Below are 21,375 nucleotides of genomic sequence, written 5' to 3'. Positions count from 1 at the left end.
CTGACCAACAAACAGAAGCAGGCAGATAACTGCTTTCTTTCTATTTGACATTAATTGTTGGCTGTTTCCTTTGTCTCCACAGCAAAGAAGACATGTGCAACCACAGACTTTGCCTGTAAGAATGGACAGTGTGTACCTGCTAGGTGGCGCTGTGATGGAGAGCCAGAGTGTGTAGACGGTTCGGACGAGGCTGATGCCATCTGCAGTAAGTGGCTATTCAGACAGACACAACCACACATGCAGACAACCCATGACACATGTCTGCTGACACATGAACACAGTCAGGTAGGCTCAAGACACGCACACATGCACTTTTCTAAAGGCTAGTTGTTCAGTGTGTGTGTGTGTGTGTTTAAGTAAAGTTTGCTAAAACATACACATTAGCATGGTGTACATGTGTTTTTCTTTTACAGTCCTAGACGTTAAACTTGTTGACCTCCACACATGCGCAGTTCACGTTTTTTAGTATAAAGAACCCCCAAGGTCACTTGTTCTCAGTATGGCACATTTTTGCCGTGTGCCAGCCTTCTCTTTTGTGCAGAAAATGGCTTTCGGGTCCTTTTCCTCTCTTGTGGACTGCACCATCAAAAGCAGGAATTCTGTATGTGGTTTCAGCAAGGCCACAGAGATGTGTGCTACTTGCACACAAATTTTACACAGCATGCTTTGGAAAATGAGAAATGGAAATAATCTCTGAATACTGAATCCTATAATCCTCCGATTCTTTCCCAGTTAATCATATAAACTGCCAAAAGTAACGGAATCTGCATGATTCATTTGAGGCATATGAGAAGAAAACAGCTACTCTGAATGCAAAGAAATATTGTATTTGAGGGATATTATCAGAGTTAGCATTATCCAGCACTGAAACACTCAAAAACACCAGCTGGCATGATTTTCGAGTCTACAGTGTGTTCTCAGCATAAAATAGAGTAATTATAAAAAATTGTTGCGAACGGACCTTACCTGTTACTCGTGTTGGGCAGGTGGTGAGGTCACTTGCTGCTGCAATTATGAAAAAATGAACACTGCCCAATGGGATTACTGCACTTTTTTTCCAGCAGAAAATCAGGTGTAACCCCAAAGTGTTGAGAGTGTGAGGTGAGGCAGAAAGTTTGGGGGGTATGTGTTTTGGAATTAACTGGCTCTTAGTATTTGAGGGTTTCAAGGGTATCTCATTCATCGGCATTAGATACTTTGTGGTAATTTTTCATGAGTATTATGATGACTTTCCAAAATCTTAAAACCTACCTCAAAACTATACATTATTATTTTATTATTATTATTATTATTATTATTATTATTATTATTATTACTTCAAACCATCGTGAAACAACAGAAAGCAAAGGTTCTACTTTACAACAACCATAATATCAGACAGTTTAAGTCAGACACATGAAGAAATCGGATCAAACTGCCTTGGGTGGAGGTGTTTGTGTAAAGCTGCAGTGAAGTACCCCCTGTCCTGAATTCCCTTGGAGGGGGGATTTGGAATGGGAGAGTGGGAAATGTGCAAATTGGGAGTAGGATGGAAGAAATGTGGGGGGAGAAAAGAGTTGGGATGAAGAAGAGGAAGAAGATGGTTGGCTGGGGAAGCTGGAGGAAGAACAGAGGGGTAATCGATGTAGGATGAGGTGAATCGAGGGAGACGGAGGAGGGAGGGAGATGAGTGAGGATGGGTGGTTATATGAAAGGTGGAGAGGAGAAGGGGGGAGAGAGTAGGAAGCTATGTGGCTCCTCCACCTCACTGTTCTGAAGTTCAGCAACAGAACCCTGGTTCCTGTTCCTCTTTTTCTTTTCCTCCTTTTCTTGTTTCTCTTTACGTTTTAGTTCATTTTTCTTTTGCTTGTCTCTTCCTCCACCTCTGTCACTGGAGTATCACAGTATCTGTCCCTTTTTTGGTCTTACCGCATTTCTATCTTTTCTGCAAGCAGCTTACTGTTCTCCTGTTGGAGAAGATGCCATATGTGTGACTCTGGTCTCTGAGATCTGGAAGTTGTTGGAGACCTGCTTCCTCAGATGTTCCTGGTCTTCCTGAGCTTCAGTGATCTCTGAGAAACTCTGTGGTTTCCCTGTGTGAGAGCTTCTCCTTCAGCTACTTCACCATCTGCATGACTTGCTTTACTGTTCTGGACAATCAAAGTGGTCTCGAGGATTTGTTCCCTTTGCTTCGACACTTTGACTTTCTTTCTCGACGTGTGCAGTGATGCTGTCATGCTCTTCTTTGCACAAGCTGTGTCCAAACTTGTACTTTTCCTTCTGGAGCTGGAGATGTTCTGTTAGGCCAGAGATATGCAACCTCAGACTCTGATGTTCTCCCAGAGGGTCTTCTGTTCTTCGTTGTTGTTCTCCAGCCTGCTCAGTTTTTGATTTGCAGTGATCTCTGAGCTGCTAAACTCCCCCTTTTCTTCCTTCAGTATCTCGATCTGGTGCATCAAGCTGTTTATCTGATGGGGCAGTTCATCATTTTGATCAAGAGCTTCACTCAGAGATTGTTGCAGTTGACACTTCGCCTCTTTAAGACATGGTGGTTTTTTGGGAGCAGGCTGTGCAAATCTTAGCAATAATAAAGAGAACAGGGATGAGAAGATGCTTGTTTCTCTTAATTTCACACGGCAGAGTCTCAAACAGCTGTTTGAGTTTATGCTTATGACAAACTACAAAAAATGTATATTGGCTGCTTATTAAGCCAAAATATAATCAAGCCTTAGAAGCTGAGGGTATACCAGGTCATTTTTTAGTACTTTTACCTTTTTTCTTCATCACAACCTCATCTGTGTGACAGCTATTTTTTCATTTTGAAATACTGTAATAAAAAATTAGATCTACAACCACACAAACATAATTTGCACAATTGAACATGTGAATCATTTATCATAACTGTGGTCGTACTCGGCCTATCTGCACGATTCAATAACTGCCACTGAGTTTAGTGTCTGCACAAAAACTCAAGCATCTGCTTCGTCTTCACGCTACATCATCTTATATAGCCTTGGGACTTGATCCGGCCAGTGTGGTCACAGACTACTAAAGCTTAAGGTCCCTTTAGTCTACAACACAAAGTGCAGAGATGTTTTCCGTAGCCTACATTTACAATAAAAGACTGCACAAGAAAAGCACAGTCAAACAGCCCAGCTTTGGGTTTCCGACTGCACAATATTAAAAAAATATATATATATATATGTAGAAAATCAGTTTGAAGTTGTTAGGATTTAAACTTGTTTTTTGTTATTTTGTGTCTTTTCATTAACCCATTCAGTGATCTACGTATGCTATTGGGACTATGTGCCAGTTAGTCTGTTCAGACATTTACCAAGGCTTCACTCTGAGATAACAGTTTAATTGTCATTGTGAATTATGGTTCTATAAGCTTTTGACCTGATATAACAAATTATATTGTCATAACTTTGATCTGATATTCACTATACATTTCCAAATATTGCTTTGATCTTGTTTATGCTGGTTGACTTTTGTGCTTACCCGTAGTTTTCAGTTGCATTGGAATTTCTTGTTATTTAAAACTGTCATAGATGAAACACTTCATGAATCAAAATTTTAATAAGTCACATTTATGTACACATTTCTGCCAAATTGCAACATACTCATTATAACAGAGGTGGTAGAAATACACTAGTAAAAGTGCAAATAAACAATCTTCACCTCTACTTTATAGACTGGACATCTGCAAGAGCTACTTAGTATCTGAAGCTGGTAAATTTAGTGGGATAAAAGTACATTTCCCACTTAACTGTAGTAGAGTAAATGTAATGTGAAATAGAGATGATCCTGTAAAGTATAAGTAGATCAGAACTACCAAAGTTCTGCTCTTGATAAGGCTTAAATGCACTTAGTGCACTTAGAATGCAGAGGAAGTAAGTAGCTAACCAATTTGAAAGATGGAATTCTTGCTCATGTGTAGCTGGGTAGTAATTCAGTATTATTACACATTAAATTAATGTTGTGTTTTGTGTGTGGACCACAAAGTTCAGTTTTCTCAAATCAGTAATACTGGACAGTTCAAATGTAGCAAATGTAGCTTCACACAGAGGATAATGTTTCATCTAATGCTGAGTAATGGGTAATAATTTATTGCTCTGCTCATTACAATTTTTTGTAGCATATTTTGCCATAGTCTGGCTTGTCACTACTTTTAATGTCCTCACTATTAATTTCAAATATACTGCCCTGTCCTACTGGATCCAAATAACACTACAGTGTTTGACTTTTAAAATACTCTGACTAAAAATAAGGCTTAGTTTTTAATAATTGTACTTCCTTGTCTACCTGCACTCATATTGTGAAATGTAGCATGAACTAAGTTGGAAAATGTGTTACACTCCACTCAATTTATTTACTCCATTTACCTAAAGCCAGTGTGTTTCATCTTATTGTTAATGTTTTTACAGTTGCATCACATTCCCAAACTTTGGGAGGACGCTGTTGTCATTTCGGTCTCTAAATTCAAATGTGTGAAACCTTGAAATATTCCTGAAATCATTCAAACATTTCAGATCAGAAATCTTGAGGCTAACAGAGCACAAATCCAAACCCTATGCAGTTTGCATATATTGTATGCAGAGAGTGTTGACTTTTAATACAGTCCAACCTAAATTTTAACCATCAGGTTTCTACAGCAGTTTGATTTAAGGAATACACACGGGACACAGAGTATGAATAAATGATACCCTATGAGACCTGAGGTGTTTCTCTATCGGTGTGGTGTGTATTAATTTTCTACACAAATATGTGAGAGCAGCCATGGTCCAGTCATAGATGATTTTGTACAGCGGTGTGAAATGTCTTTCCTCTAGCTGAACATATCAAAGACTGAAAATACATTGATTGACTTTGGGATTATGGCGTTACTCTTATTAAAGGTCATATTCTTGAGCAGGTGGATTTTATAAATACATCAGGACTAATATTAAGTCCTACCTTGACTTTAAAGCCACTGTAAAGCGGTGGGTAAAAAGGGACTGATAAATTAATAACCATGCTTTTATCGTGCTTTCATCTGGTCATACTGGTGTTTTTGTTTAGGGTTTGGTCACGTATTTTTAAAGAAATTCTTCAAACCAAGTTGTGAAACGATTGGCTGACTGAGCGCAGCCTTACCCAGCGTGTTTGCATATAAATCAGTGACAACGGAAAACTACTTATATTTTTGATGAAAAATTTCTTTTTTCCCATGTGTAAGAAGGTGCAGAACAAAACGCTATAGAAACAGTTTTTTTCTTACTGCAGTTAGAGATTAACAAGCTTCAGCAGTAGAAGTTTTATCAGCTTATAAATTTGTGTTTTTATCAAGTACTTATTTCTATATTTTTTTTATTAGTTCTTTCTTGATTCGTGGAGCCAGTTTTATTTTTTGAATGTCTGTCACATCTGTGTAAATGTGTCATCTTGGTGAAAAACAAATTTAACCGTGGGTATAAATAAAGTTGCTCAAAACTAACAGAACTTTTCATATGGGTGTAACTAGAGGCCATTTCCTATTTGAAGTTTTTATTAAGACAGATTTCAGAGGTGATCAAAGACCCCTTTGAAGATTCTCAAGTAATAAGGCTGATTGAGATGGGCCAAGGATTTATGGGTGTGTATGTGTATTAGATCACATGTCTTCAGATAGTCTGGATGTGTGCACTGGTTAATGTGTGTGTATAAAGTTGTATTTGATATTCATCACAAGGTGAATTTGTAAGTCATTTTATCAGATTAGTGGACTTGTGATTAAGTCTCATTATGTCCAATCAAGGCCTGACGCAGTGAGAACTTCTACAACTTTTTCAGCCACATTGATCCTGACAGGTGTGCGCGTGCGCCTGCTACGGTACGTGATTGGGCACATATGCTTTTGAAATGTCTGTTATTAAGTCGGTAGTCATGTTGACATTTTGAATGGGTAACTATCTTGGTGTAAATGGGTCATCATTTAAAAATACAAACAGGCAGTGGGCTGTGATCTTCAACAAGTCATCAGAACATTTTGAGCACTTTGACATCTGTCACTGTAACAACATTCTTCTGGAATAAATTCCGTTATTTAGTGTTTTGATGATGGGGATGCGATTTGTTAACTTCAGTCTCTTATCATCCAAAGCAAAATACAATATGCAAAATGACCAACCAAACATAAAAGCTTGACTTGACACTGAAATTAACAGAGAAACAGAAACACAACAGTAACTAAATTAGGCTAAATGGTCATTGGGATGAACAAAGATATTTAAATATACAATTGTCAAGAGCCTGACTCAGGCACATGGTTGGGTTTGGGTTTAGACTCGGGCACAATCCAGGTAACATTTTTTCACCTTGGACAAAAGGTGTCTAAGGTGCAAAACTTACAAAAGTGTCTACAACAACACAAAGAAACTATCAGGCATATCACAGGCTCTCACAGCAAACACACGTACAGTCGCCCGGGGTTCTGGTGTCATTCCCCTTTTGTGCTGGTGTGCTGGCTGGACCAGTATCCTGGTTGGAGGAAAGCTGCTGTAATAGGCCACAGGATAATCACATGTCAGATGGAGACAGAGCAAAGGGAGGGTTCCTGACAATTAGGCTCACTAATCAGTCTGGCACTGGCTGCAGCAGATTTGCATAGATACGTGCACTGGACACAGAGCTCAGAGAGGTAGAGGAGCAAACAGGGAAGGCTAGAAAACAACATAACAGCCCACACTTTTCTCCTCTTTTATATTTTCTCTATATCGAGTGTATCAGGATGTCTCTGGTTCATCTGAACTTTTCTCCACCAGACTGCCATCTTATTTTGTATCTCCTTTTCTCTGCTCTCAAGTCTCTTCTTTGTTTGTGTACACTACTCTTGCTGATCTGAGTTCAGTTTAAGTAATGCCTTTGATTCCATTGATTTCCCTGGGAGGTAATCAATGGGCCGATCAACCAGAGGCCTCTGGTTGACTGCTGATTAGGTATGGACCACCAATGGCGTCTGTGAAACCACACACACACCCCAGTTGACTGTAATTACACATTTGACAATGAATCTGGGCCTAGAGGGGATTGTGGCCAAACTGCTTGATCATATGGGCTAATACATGTAAGTAGGTATTAATCTGCACTTTATGTTCTGCAGACCTCATCCCCCTGTAGTACTAGAAGTAATATTAAAAGAACCAAAATGTAATTTAAGTATTTAACAAGTGACCATTTGTTTTTGGTTGATAATCAATGAGGTGTGGCAGTGGCTTAGTTGGTAGAATGGACACCCACCAAAAAAACTGGATGGTTTTAAACGGGATGTGCTTTACTCATGCTCTGCACCTGAAACGACCACAAAAAGGTTTAGTGAACTTGCAATTTTTAGGGAAGTGTTTTAAAATTTTGAATTAATCTTAGTTTACAAACCAATACAGTCTTTTTTTTATTTTATTTTTTTTGTACACTGGTTACAGGAGTTAGGAAGCACCCCCATGATTGTTTCACCACTGAATAATCCAATCCAAGGTTACGTCTTCCCCATCCAGCAAATTCTACCTGATAATTATCTGTTTCCACTTTTGGGTCATCTACAGTAACTAGCAAATTAACCGCAAGGTTATGTTACTACTCCGTGCACCAGATAGCAAAGCTCAGATTTTCTTGGCTCTAGAAAGTACAAATACGACATCCATTTACTCTGAGAGGCATCAGCAAAATCCTGCAGTTTGATCATCCGTGCTGATTACTCTCTGAAGCAATATTTAAACTCCATTTTTATATGTGCACACCCTTTCTGCTCTGCCGCTGCATATCTACACTTCAGGGATTAAAGGGAGTCCTTCTTGCCACCCAAGTGTTTCTGTACAGATACAGTAAAAGTCACTGAATTACTACATCACGCGCTCAGCCACATATTGGACCAACGTGTACTCACCTTTCAGACCCCCACAATGCCAAGTGATGCTTCAAAGCTTTGGACTTTGGAGAGAAAACTGTTCAAGAGTCTTTGAGATATGTGTTATTTGGATGGTGTAAAGACTATTTTGTATTCATGCCATAAAAGCCTTTCACTTTTATCACCAACAGAAGTTATCTAATCATTACCAGTCTATTCGGGCTTATTTCATACTCAGAGGGGTGCAGATAAAGGTTGTACTGAAAAGCCCCTTAACTCATTGTGGGACAAACACAAATGAAAATTTGGAAAAGTTTTAATGTCACACATCACAGTAGAGTAACACAGTAATATAAACCAAAGCAGTTTTAAGTTTTCACTCAAAAGGTAAATGTTTGGTTTTTTTCATTCATGTTATAATTATACTTGGACATTAACTTAACTCTGATATTGAGTAAAAGGCTCCAAAAACATTTTCTTGTAATAGTATATGGCAAACATGTAATTAAATGTTATTAATACAGCATTTTATGCTGATAAATACTGATATTTTATGAAGTTACCCAACACTATTAAGGCATTAAAAATGCCATGATTTCAAACTTTGCTACTTATTTTATTCCATTTGATGAAACTCATTCATCTACAAACTGTCAAAGAGAACGTTTCATCCCAGCATGACTTCTGTCCCACTCTGAGCAGCCAGGATTTGTAGGGCTCATACTAAGACACAACAAGCTTCTTTAATTTTTTCCATGTGGTAATTATAGCACTACAGAGGAAAACAGCAAATAATAGCGAAATTGGACATTGAGGCAGCTTTTACTTTAACTACTCAGTCAAAACAGTAACTTCAACTTCTTTTAAATGTTGGTTATAGGCTATATTGTAGGGGCGGGAGGAAGCTTACCGTGTTTTCAGATTGTGATTGTAGGATTCAGATGACGAGGATGTAAAGTTTGCTGTTGACTTAATTTTGTAACTCTACATCAACAAACCAAAACTGGTAGCGGCTGTATGTTATAATTTTTATAGTATAGTAGTAGTTAAATCACCATTGAGTTTAGAAACAACAGTAGTGTTGCTGTAGAGTCTTTGTTACTAACAGCTGGTATTTTTTTTATTTAGAGTTGAGTTTTGATTTAAACGTGTCTGCAACCTAGACTACTTCCTGACTTTACATGGTAACGCGACTACGTAAGAGCAGTTAGCACAGCGATTTCTTTACTTTTTAATAATTTATTTGGTCAAAGAGAAACTTATTTGTTCAGCACTGGACCAAGGTATCAGTGTAACACTACTGTGAAGCCAGCTGTCCTTAGGTGAATACTGAAGTTAAAACTTGTACATCGGTCTTCCTCCATCTCAGTCTGTTCCATCTGTCACCAGTTCCACCTGTGTCTGTGTACTAAGGTGGCTTTTCGGTGTGTGTGTGTGTGTGTGCACATGCTGAGACAATAGGCATGTCAGCATTATATGGCATAGAGGCAGGAGGTTGTGCTACTTAATTATTTTGGAATATGAACGGCAAGGATCCAGAGAGTTGCCTTGTTGGACTGCTTCAATTTCATGCTTGAGGCAGCGGCTGCGGCAGGAGTAATTTCCCAGGTGACCTTTTTCTCTCTTGCTCGCTTTCTTCCTTCTCTTCCCTTGCTTTCTTTACCTGTGTGTGTGTGTGTGTGTGTGTGTGTGTGTGTGTGTGTCTCCCCCCCCCCCTTTTTAGTCTTAAAATCCAGTGACCCCTCAATGAAAAAACACAAGTAACTAATACAGACATTCAAACTAATGTTCACAAAAATAAAGAAGTAAAAAGACACACACTTGTACATAAGTGGTGTGTGTGTGTGTGTGTGTGTGTGTGTGTGTGTGTGCTTTCTGAGGTCACAATGGACTCTATAGTCAGAGTAGTCTAATTTTTCACTAGTCTCTTACAACTGCACATGATCTTTTAATAGACAGCCCTGTGTTGCCAAGAGAGATGAAAGTCACTCTGGCCATGATGTGCACATCTTCATGCATGTGTACACGTATGTACTTCTGGCTTTGCACAACCTTTAAAATCTTCTCCTGGTATATTTTATTAATGTGGTGAATAATATTTTGAATTGCACATACCTGAATTGATGGTCATACTTGTAGCCAAAAAAAATAAAAAAATCACTCTCGTATTCACGTGCTCCGTACATGCTCTGTTCAATAATACAAAAGATACATGTAGGTACATAATGTGGTGCTTCTTTATGTCTGTACACTGGGCTAACGAGTCTCACAGGGCCATTGCACAATGTTCAGAGACGGGTCAACCTTTTTTTTTCTTTTTTTTTTTTGTGCTGACTATGCCTTTAACTTAATACATTTATCATGAGTGGGAATTGTTTAGTCAGGCTACTTTTTTCTAGTGTAAAGAATGAACTTTCATCCTTTCTTTGCTTAAAGTTAAAGATAGATTATAGTCGAGAGTTAAAAGAAACCAAAAGTAACCATTGGTAAGAGGCAGGAGCTGAGTAACCTGCTTAGTATAGTACATCAACCAATGCACCTTCCCTTCTTTATAAGACGCTCTGTGGCAGCAAGCCATTGCTGCAGCATCGTGCAACAACGTCACGCCTGTGATACCGATAAATGATTCCTAATATTCACACAAATGCAAAATGTTGCTCAAGAAAATTAAAACAGTTATTATGAAGCATTTGTTAACTAGCTGTGTTTTTTTTTTTTTGTTCTGCTGAGCACAGTCTGCAGTGTTTACCACCTCCACTGCGTGTCTGTGTATCTGCGTTTGCATATGTGATCTGTCTCATATATAATTGAAGATGCAACAAAGACAATGAGTTTGTCCCATTTGAAGTTACTAAACACACCCAAGAAGCCCTGTGAGAAATACTGATGTAACGAAACAGTGGTTCAGTGGTACAGTACATAGATATGGATATCTATATAGATATATAATATCTCTCTCTATTTCTCTGTCTCTCTCGTTCTCGCTCTCTCTTTGTATCTCTTCCTCCCCCGACTCCCTCCTTAACTGGGGGGCGCTGTCCCAGCTGTCATTGGGTGGGACGTGTGGTACACACTGGACAGCTCCCCAGTCCATCTCAGGGCCAACTGAGACACAGAAAGGCAACCATTCAGTCACATTCACACCTACAGGCAATTTAGATTCGCCAATTAACCTAACATGTTTTGACTGTGGGAGGAAACCCACGCAAACACGGCGAGAACATGCAAACCCCATACCGAAAGGCGGCTGGTTACACAGGTTGTGCTGGGATCCAAACCCATGACCTTCTAGCTGTGAGGCAGCAGTGCTTGCCACTCAACCACTTAATTTATACATCAAGTTCAAGTTTCCTTGAACATGCATGTTAGAAACATGCTGCTGAATGACATAAGAATTGAGGAAGCTCCCTAAGCTCATGTATGCAGATGTTTTATTTATCAAATCAAAGTTTTCTGACTTCACCGAACAGTTGGACGTCTGTGGTGTTGTGTGAAGTTGAAAAGGCTGTTTCCAGCAAACTTGCAATCACACAGAGAAAACCACCTACACAGCAACAGCTGCCATGTGAATTTTTTTTTCTTCTTTTTTTTTGTCAATTCCATTCTTCCGTTCAATTAGTGACCCTTGCTCTTGGCTGGTTACAATTGATTGGTGGTCAATATGTTTTTGCTCACAGAGGTCGTCTCGTGGAGCTGGGAAAAGCCTGATGGGATTGCTTTTGTGTTATGGTCATGTAAAGCCCCATAACTGTTGTTTACAAAGCCAGGAACGGGCTTAAAAAAAATGCAGCTCTTTATTTCATTTGAGTTTTATTTTTCAGTTTTAATTTTTCTTGTAATTTCTTTGCTTTTGAGGCACATTCCAAATTGTAATATTGGATCACAGATGTGGTATCAAAAAACACTTGTTGTTCATCTTATTGTTCAAACAGCAGGCTTGGCAGCAATGCCGTGTGAAAGTTAGAGGGTAGCAGTGAAGGCAGCAGATGGTCGTGAGAACAGATACAGTCACAGAACAAAATAGAACTTTCTCAAAGCAGATTTTGGGTTGTCGATCTCTGGAATAGCACAAGCATTAATTTAAATATAAATTGATAAATCAGCCATTTATTTGCATAATACTGTTGGCCTTGCTATTTCGATGTAATCACATGAATTGGCACATAAATATTTTATTTAACATTGTATTGTGACTCAAATACATTTACCAGACATATTCAAATTCTTAAGGTTTTGAGGCTACTCAATTTTTTTTAACTTGTGCCCATTTTCATTTCACCCACCTCCTTCATTTTGAAAGGCAGGTAGCTGTCTTACAATATTAAAAGTGCATTGAAAAGCCTGCAGAAGTCAATGACACTCTCCTTATGATTTACTGGCCTGTTTTAATCTTCACACCCCTGCCTTTGCACCCCAGCCCGGCCTTTGAATAAATTGTCACAGAGGAAATAAGCTCAGAGGTCACCTGTCAAGTTCGGCCCCACACTGCATGCATCCCGAAATAGAGACTCTGGGCCTCCTTCTCCCTCTCGTTCCTTTTGTCTGCCTCCCTCTCCTGCAATTTCTCATTAGTTTAGATGTGGCACCAGCCACAGGCGGTATTTTTAATGCCCAATGTGTCGTCTACTAAACAACCATTAAAGGGGCCTGTTGGAAGAAAGTGGCAATTTCCTATGAGATCCTTGGTGTCGCGCTGTATTTCTTCCCCCCACGGCACCAACAGACCCACAGTCTAGACTGTACTAATAGTTCCACATTTACCAAGCTCCTTCTCTCTCCCTCACACAGCCTAGAGAAAGAGGAAAATATAAAAGACAAAGAGAGATAGTATCCTCTTTAGTTTCGGACCCCAAGAAAAAAAACATCTTGTATCTGCTGCATCACATGAACCAGATTTTCTTATTGTGACACTTCCCTATGCTTCTTGTACAAAGCTTTTATGTGATGCTGCCACTCACTGTTGTATGCCTTCAAGCCCCAAAACGAGATTAAGAAAGAACCAGGTTGCCATGATGTATGTAGCTGCAGTGTCTCTGGCTCATCGCCAGGCAGGAGACCCTATAGCATGTCATCACAACAGCAATATAAACCCACACTGCGCAGTATGCATGTATCAAAGGAGAGAAAATTAATCCTTTTTAAAATAAAAGTAAAAAATAAACATTGATCTATTTCATGGCCACAACTTCCTGTCTTCTCTGCACCTGCTCGTTCAGGTGGTGTTGTTTTTTTATTTTTATTTTTTTCCCTTTGACTCTGATCTTCTTTTTAACATACCCCCCCTCTCTCTACATTAGGGCTGCAGTAATTGGAGATCAGTGTTCCAATAAAAGCCACTAATCAACACTAACCTTCATTTAAAATGTAATCTGATATTAATCACATACGTCCTTTCTGTAAATTGGATTTCACATGTGAAGGACAAAGGGGGTGGAGTTGGTGACATGGCAAAATTCAAGGCATAATTGAGAACAAATCTGCCCTGCTAAAAGTGAAAACCCACCCTCATTTGCATTGAGCAACAAGGGGTCAATCGGTTAAATCAACGTTTGGAGCAAAACGTTCATAGCTATTTGTAAAAAGAAGAGACAATGTTCAGTCTTCGCAAAAGTTTGCTGACGTTTTTGTGATTGTTGGGTTCTAAAAGGCCAGATTTCGTTACGGTTTTTCAAAAAATAAATAAATAAATCCAATTTTAAAAAGGTATTCGTTTGGAAATGGGAGTTGGTTATTTATTATTTATTGTTTTGATGGCAAGATTTTCATACTGTAATTTCTGTTTTAATGTTCTAATGAGAAAAATTATCTTTCTCCCCCGCCCCCCCCAAAAACACATGCAGGACAAAAATACATTTTAGATTTTTTTCACATTTGTTCAAAGGTAATAGAAAGTGACATTCATAGTCTTAGTCGCATTATTACTATTATTATTATTCATTAATCTGAAAATCTAATTGCATTTTTTACCCAATAGTTTGGATTCTGATATGACAAAAACATTGCAACGCATCCCCCGTTTCCACCTTTCCATAGGCCAAAGGGCCATTTTCAAGGTTGATGCCATCAACATGACAATATCACCATTGGAATAAGTCCTAAAAAGCTGCGTGAGTGGCTGAGCTGAACATCTCTGGGCTTTCATGAATCATTGATGCATACTCTCTGGAGGCTTAAGCCTCCCCTGCTTCTTGTCTACTACAATTGTTTTTTTCCCCTTTAAGAGAAGAGTTTTTCATTCATACTTCATGCAGCCTTTGTCCTGAAAGAAATTAACCTCCTTGGCTACAAACCTGCGAATGAAATAGCAGACGTTGAAATTAGACCAATCTACTATGCTCATTGTGGAATACTTCTCCAAATGTTTGTTAAAATGCAAACCAGCCTAAAACCTTCAATGGATTGTGGGATAACCTGGGGAGATGTGTAGTGTGCAGCTGTATGAGTGTTTACATACGGTTTCCATTTCTTGGTTGCGAATTGTAGAAATGTTTCGGATCCGAATTCGCGAGTGAAAAGATGAGAATTATACATCTATCGGGTGTACGTTTGTATGCCCTCCAGTCATATTCCAGCCCAATGCGTCTGCCTCTCCCCTTGAGTGCATCTTCCACTGTGTTTTTATAATTGCCTAGATCCTAGTTTGTCCTCATATTGACCCCAGTTCCTTCTCTTGAATCTCATTCATTTCCCTTTTCTCCTCCACCTTGTTTCTTTTTTCTTACCCATCTGTCTGTATCTCCAATAATCCTTTCATTTATTGTCCATGAATCCAGGTTAATCCAGGTAACCGAGGCTAAAAATAAACACACAATTTAACTGTAGCTGACTGGTACATTATAAATCGTCTCAAATAAAATTGCTGAAATGTTCTATACTCTTAATAAAAAGACTGTGCTACCATGGTCCAGTACATGAGTGGGTATTGATTTGAGGAACGCCGAGGCACTGTTTTTACTGCCCAGTGTAGCCAAGTGATAAAAGTTTGCTGTTCTCAAACAAGCTCTCACCAATTTATAGTGTAACCTCTTGGCTGTAACTTGAGTTTAAATATCCCATTTCACAGGCACTCAGCTTTTGTGGACCCAGTTAGTTCAGATTTAATTGATGGTCTGTCAAACACATCCGAGTAATAAGTTCTTATTTTTATTTTATCTAAAATTATGACATATATGTTCACACTTATTGTTTGTGGAGTACAAAGTTCGTATAGATTCTCGCAAGATCTCACAATGATATATTTGACACATTACTTAATAAAGTAAAATTGCCTTTTGCCAAGAATTTGGGCATTCATAATATGCCACCAATGAGACCAGACGTGTTTCTCGCGTGCTTGCATAAAAAGACATAAAAACATGGTACTTCATCAATCAGTGCCGTCTGGTGCAGGAGCATTCAGTGTACCTTTAAGCATTTTAAATGCTTAGTTCAGGGTAAATTATTCGCAAGCTCCCATTCTTTCACATTCATCATGTGCCATTTTATCACATACACTCCTCCCACGTACCTTTGTTTTGACGTTGTGTCTCACTCCGACAGTGACTTGAAGATGACTTATATTACCTCTCGCCCTCATACGCGCACCTCATGATAAATAAATTATCTTAGCATTAGCCTGCAGCTCTACGAGCCTTCTGAATCAATCACGTGGGAGCCTAGCTTTGATGCTAAGCAGGCAGCCCAAGAGTGGACGTGGTGCCATGTTACAATGCTCCAATCGCCTCCCTCCTTGTGAAGGGAAATTAAGAAGGTAGTTAATCAAAAGTTCATTAACATATAGCGCCTTGCTCAGTCCACCCTTACACCCTGCTCATAATAGACACTTAGGCAGGCTATGTGAGGAGAATAATAAGTTCTGGTCGTGGACTTGTATGAATTAAGAGTGCATCAGGCCCTATGTGCCAAATGAGTTTACTGACCCCAGGACCACCAAAAACCTATTTAAACTACACTGCGGAAAATACTAACAAGAATGTTAGAAAAAAAATATTTTGCCAACTAACACTCTCAAATGTAGAGTGCAAACAAACAAAATAGAGACAGGAAACAGGATAATGATTCACTTAATGTTTGCACAGAAAACAGCATGTTCTTTATTAACAAACTGGCAAAGTCAGAATCCCCAGTTACATAAATCTAAAGCTTTTCTACAAGCATCAGTGCAAATCAAGCTTGTGCCAGTTTGCAAAACAAGCTTCTTTTAAAAATGCAAGTCAAATGAATGTGGTTTGCAACGTTTAGCTATTATCACGAGATGCTGTATGAATCAGAAGTAGAATGCATAATCATTTATGAGAATGATCATTAGTGAGAAGTACAATTTATGCAGAAGAAAAATAAGGCCATTAGTAGAGTATTCCCTGGTTTTCTTGTAATTGTTTATCTCTCTACATGCAGTAGAGAGATATAGATATATAGATGGGTATATGTTTAGATATACACTAAAGATACAGAGCGAGTCACAAAAAAATTTGTCACCTTTTGCCATTCTGTGAATGTATGTGAATAGACTAGAGAATAGAGGGGGACAGAGCTTAATCCGTAGAGGTACAGTATGTGTATGGTACATAACACCGGAATGGGAGACATTGAGGGAAAGGTCCTGATGGGTTATCCAGTCTATTGTTTGTTTGCTTCTCCTTGATGTAACCTGGGTAAATGGTACGTATTTTATGTCCCTGTTTCATACTTTTTCAACAATGGATACACCCACGTGAGAGCCGCCATGTCCAAGCGTCATCCCTTACTGCTCACTGTTATGCAGTTCTACTGGAGCGTGGCCAGCATCAGTTTGTCAGCTGTTATTCACTGTAGGCCTTGTCAGTAAGCAAGCTAACCATTTGCTAACAGCCCAGTGTATGTCTGTGTGCCCCAGGAGCATAGCTCATGAAATATTCAGTCAGTACAAAATCTACAAAATAGTGAGTTCAGTTATAGGGCTTTGAGTAGCAGCTGAAAAGAGGATTTAAACTTATGAGTAATTTTGTGAGTGTGATTGTGCACAAATGTACTGATGTAGGTGTGAATTCACAGGCCTTCATGAACACTTCTATGTATTTGTGTCTCACCATACATATTTATATATGTATGTATGTATGTATATATATTTGTACTTTTTTGCAGTAATGTTGCACTTGACTTAGAATATGATCATCCAGTATCTCTGGAGTTACCAATGTGTCCCCAGGTTACTGTTAAGTCTATCAGTGCTCCTCAGCGCCCACTCTGCAGCTACATACACCTGTCAGCATTTATCGAGGGGGGAACAAAGAGAGGGCAAATCTGTGCTAAGCACTGACTTTCAAAGTCTGGGGAAATTGCTTTGACTTCATTAGCAACACATCCCCATCTGGACAGGCAAAGTCAAAAGACAAGCTGGATAAAAAATACTTATAATGGTCGGTCTTTGCTTTGTATGTATATGTATTGTACTGGTCTTTAAATATGCATAAATGTGTTTTTCCACTTGGTTTATGTGCTGTTGTTGTTCATGCTAATTGCTTCATGTGCTACACTTCTTTTTATTCCAAACAAACTGCTGTTGCTTCAGCAGTCATTGTACAGCGTGTTTCTGTTTGCACAAACCAATTTTCACTGTTAAAGGTCTGCAATGCTCTGGATGACTGAGACAGTAAATAGAAAAACCTTTTATAGAATAGGATGCATGTGTATAACTACAGTTGTATTATTTGAAAAGCCAATAGAGAGCAGCTGAACAGATATTCTAGTCACTGATTATTACGTAAAATACAATAGAAACATTTTAATTTAGTGAACATTATTACCCTCTGGATGAAAATCACCTAATTTATTTCGACATAATCAATGTCAGTTGAGCTCTTTTTTTCGCTTGTCTGTATTCAGTCATTTCTTTGGAAGCTGATTCATCACTCACCTTCCTGACTCCCAGGGCCTGAAATGGTCACTCAGTGAAATTACATCCTTTTAACCCAGCTGTCAATCAGACACTATACTGTAAAAAGAGAATAGTTGGTTGTTACAGTTACAATAGTTGTTACATTTATTCAAATTAGTTTTCCAATTTTGATGAACCTCACTGATTTACTTTGAAAATAAATAATTATTTGCTTTATTTCAAATCAACAGTTTGCATTACTCCAACTCACTTTATTTACAAGTTGCCCATTTTCCCAACTTATTTATTGGCTTTACCCCAAATTAATGTACTGCTTGTTCAGAACTGAAAATTACAATAGCTTAAAAAAACTAATTATATAATTTTCATTAGGATTAAATATTTAGGTTACCTAAACTGAAAAAAAGAACATTTGGAACAACTTATATTACTTCAATTGGTAACAAACAATTAATTACTTTTTCTGAAACACATTCCATCGCAATAAAGTCTTACCACACTGTGAAACAATGAATTGAGAAATCATCTACATTTGTTTAGATGCATTTCATACTGTACTTTAAGAAAATGAGTATCTTGGTTCAGCTTGTAGCATACAAGGGGTCTGGGAAAAGTCCAGTGTCCAGAAGAGTCTTTACTTTAATATTCTATATACACAATATTGGTCTGCGCATTGCTTACAAACAAATAAGAATTAGATTAAATACACAACATTTGTCATTAGACTGCATTTTTATTGACTTAATATAACTCAACACAAAAAACTTTAATGCCGTTGCCTTGTATTGTTCCAATATATAGCACTATATCAGGCCAGGCATCCTGTTCTGTAATAGTTCACTGACTATATTACAACCTCACCTTTATCAGAATACAAAATAAGGGCTTACAGTGTATCTTTCCCCTCTTTGTAGTATACGTACAATTTTTTTTTTAAATCCATAGATCAGTTAAGATGTCGATTAATGCTTTGTTTTGACGTGAATGGTTTGGAACACTAAGAACGATTTGGCTCTGAGCCCTTTCAAAACCCAGGCAACCTACACTCTGTATTGTCCCTGAATGCAGCAGATGGCTCATGCTACATCTTTTACAAAGACTGTCAATTTTTTAACATAAAACTTGCGCTTAAAGGCAAGTGATAGGTTGTCTTGCAACAATAATAGATTAGATTGGTTATTATTAGATTGGTTTTAAAAAAATATATTTTTTGATACTTGAGTGAATTGGCAGGTATCAAGGAGCTGCTCTTGTGAGACACTCGTGGAACTTCCAGGAGTAGTAAGATGTCTGCCACAGGGTGGCAGTGAGTTTGGGGAGGTGGGATTGCAGTTCCAATGAGATTGCGGATGATTATTTCTCACTTCCTATAACCGTGTGTGTCTAATCAAGACTTTATGCACCCAGGTTTAGAAATCTCCACCTCAGTACAATGGAAGTGGATGAAATTTCTTTAATGCTTGTCACTTATGAATTTGAATCCATCCCTAGAAACATCTGTTTGAGAAACTGTGTCCCTGTTGCACTAAATAATGTCTGTAGTACTACTTTAATATGTAGAGCAGTAGTTCTCATTTCTGGACCTCAAGGATCCCTGCCCAGCTTGTTTTCATTCATCTCAGCACAACCCACTGCTAATTGACTGGGTCAAGTGTGTTCAGTCAATCAGAACCTGAGAGTTTACTATGGACGGTACTAAACACTGCTGTTGTTAAATGCTTTTAATGACATTTTAAAACTGTGAGCACAAACTAATTTCAAGTCAAATTTAATGTTTTGAAGTGTGTAATCTGAGGAATATGTCCTACTTTGGTGATTAAAAAAACAAAATTATCAGCATTAAAGAAAATCACTAAGAAAAGACAATGACATTGTTGGAATTAGCACCTGCTTTAAAAATTACCACCTTTTTTAAGCAACGGATCACAAATTTCACAGATCAGTTTGGATCATGATTGTTAGGTCACGGATTGGATCATTGTTCTGATTAAGAAAACAAAATGGTGTTAAGAAATAACACAGACCTGACCTTCTTTTTATTCACGGTCCTCTGCCACAGAGACAATTCTAGAAACTCCCAGGCACAACAGTGTAGTGTCTTGCCATCATTGCAATGTAAGGGTAGAGGTTTTGATGCCCTTCTATTTTAATTTGATAACACTAAATACCCAAAGGACTGAGCAAAGTGTGGTGGAGCATATAGAGTGAAGCAAAGCTGTAGCTGACTAGAGAGAAGGAAGGCAACGAGCTTCTTAGCTTCTTAATCTGAGGTCAGAACCGTGGAGGGTGATCTGTATGGATCACAGATCAGCTATAATGAGTTATACCACTAAACCCTCCAGTATGGTATGCACACATGCCAATGACTTATGAAACTTGCATGCCATCGCCCAGGGCATGGACAGGGGCCTTAAGGGGACAAATTATTGTTTTATTTTATCATTCCACATTTCTAGAGACAGTCATGGTCAGATGCTTGCGTTCAGCAGAGCTCACCAAGCTGAACCTAATTTACAATTGGAGAGGCACAATGGTGTGTTCCAGCCACCACAATGAATGATCTATATATTACAATATCTCTTAAGAGACATGTTAAAACTGATGCAGGATAAGCACATGTCAGACTCTTCAGAGCCATGGTTCCTCACTTTAAAACACACATCCTGTTGGTAGTCATGGTCACACAATCACATCGTTCAAACGAGCAGCATTTTGTTCAGTCTCTCTCTCACACACACACACACACATACACACACACACACACACACACACACACACACACACACACACACACACACACACACACACACACACACACACACACACACTGTGCTCACTCAGTCTCTCTCACGCAGACACACACACACAGACAGACACACACTTATTGTGCTCACTCATTGTACACACGGCTCATTCAGTCCCCTTGGCAGTAATAACCAGACTCTGCTGATATGCTGCTTGCTTGTTCACTCTCTTAAAGGGGATTTTCAGGAGGCCTTTATTCTTTAAAGGCCAAGGGAAACCTCATTTAGGGGAGACACATTGAAAAGATGCTCACACAAGAGCCTAATATTCAGAAGAAGGAGGATGGACTGGGTGAATGGGAAGTGGTCATCCAAAAGATCAGCACCAGCAAAAGACCAGAGAGTAGAGGAATCCAGACCCCAAACCTGTTCTATTCCACAGACAAACAAAACAGCAAAATACATGGCCAATTTTATAAAAAAATAAATGTAAAACCTGACGACCTAGACAACACAGGAGGAAAACCAGGCGACTACTAACAGCAGTGCTGAAAGTCCCAGCATGCCTCAACCTGGGGCAGCCTTTGAATGGGAGCAATTTACACAGTACTGTTAAAAATAAAAATGAAAAGAGAGAAATACTAGATAAATAATATAGAGAATAGGACTGAAGTAGGCAAATCCCAGAGGTGCTATTGATCTGTAAACACACACACTCAGGCTGGTTGCCAAGAAACATGCTGGTGGTCAAATATGTATAATTGATGGAGTTGAGTTTGACACAAGGCTGTAATGTAATCTGAGGGTAGAGTCCCTATAGCGTTTTGAGTGTGTGGTATGTATGTGTGCGTGCGTTGGAATAGGTAGGCACAGGGGAAAATCGGGCAGTGTGGGAACGTTGTTGGTTTGCAGTA

The 21,375-nt window shown here is 38.8% G+C and overlaps 1 protein-coding gene across 11 annotated transcripts in view; it reads left to right on the top strand.

The window, feature by feature from the left end:
- lrp8 (low density lipoprotein receptor-related protein 8, apolipoprotein e receptor) overlaps positions 1-21,375 on the top strand; it is a 154,750-nt gene that overhangs the window by 71,518 nt on the left and 61,857 nt on the right. For 10 of the 11 annotated variants that reach the window (XM_067513189.1, XM_067513183.1, XM_067513184.1 and 7 more), the window contains one exon: positions 83-205. The exons of the other annotated variant lie outside the window; for it this stretch is intronic. In XM_067513189.1, the coding sequence (XP_067369290.1) occupies positions 83-205 (123 nt within the window). The remainder of the gene's footprint in view (positions 1-82; positions 206-21,375) is intronic. 11 annotated transcript variants of the gene reach the window in all.

This window comes from Channa argus, chromosome 8 (assembly GCF_033026475.1).
Source record: "Channa argus isolate prfri chromosome 8, Channa argus male v1.0, whole genome shotgun sequence".
NCBI lineage: Eukaryota > Metazoa > Chordata > Actinopteri > Anabantiformes > Channidae > Channa > Channa argus.
The sequence above is the reverse complement of the archived record's forward strand: the minus strand, read 5'-3'. Positions and strand labels throughout refer to the sequence as shown.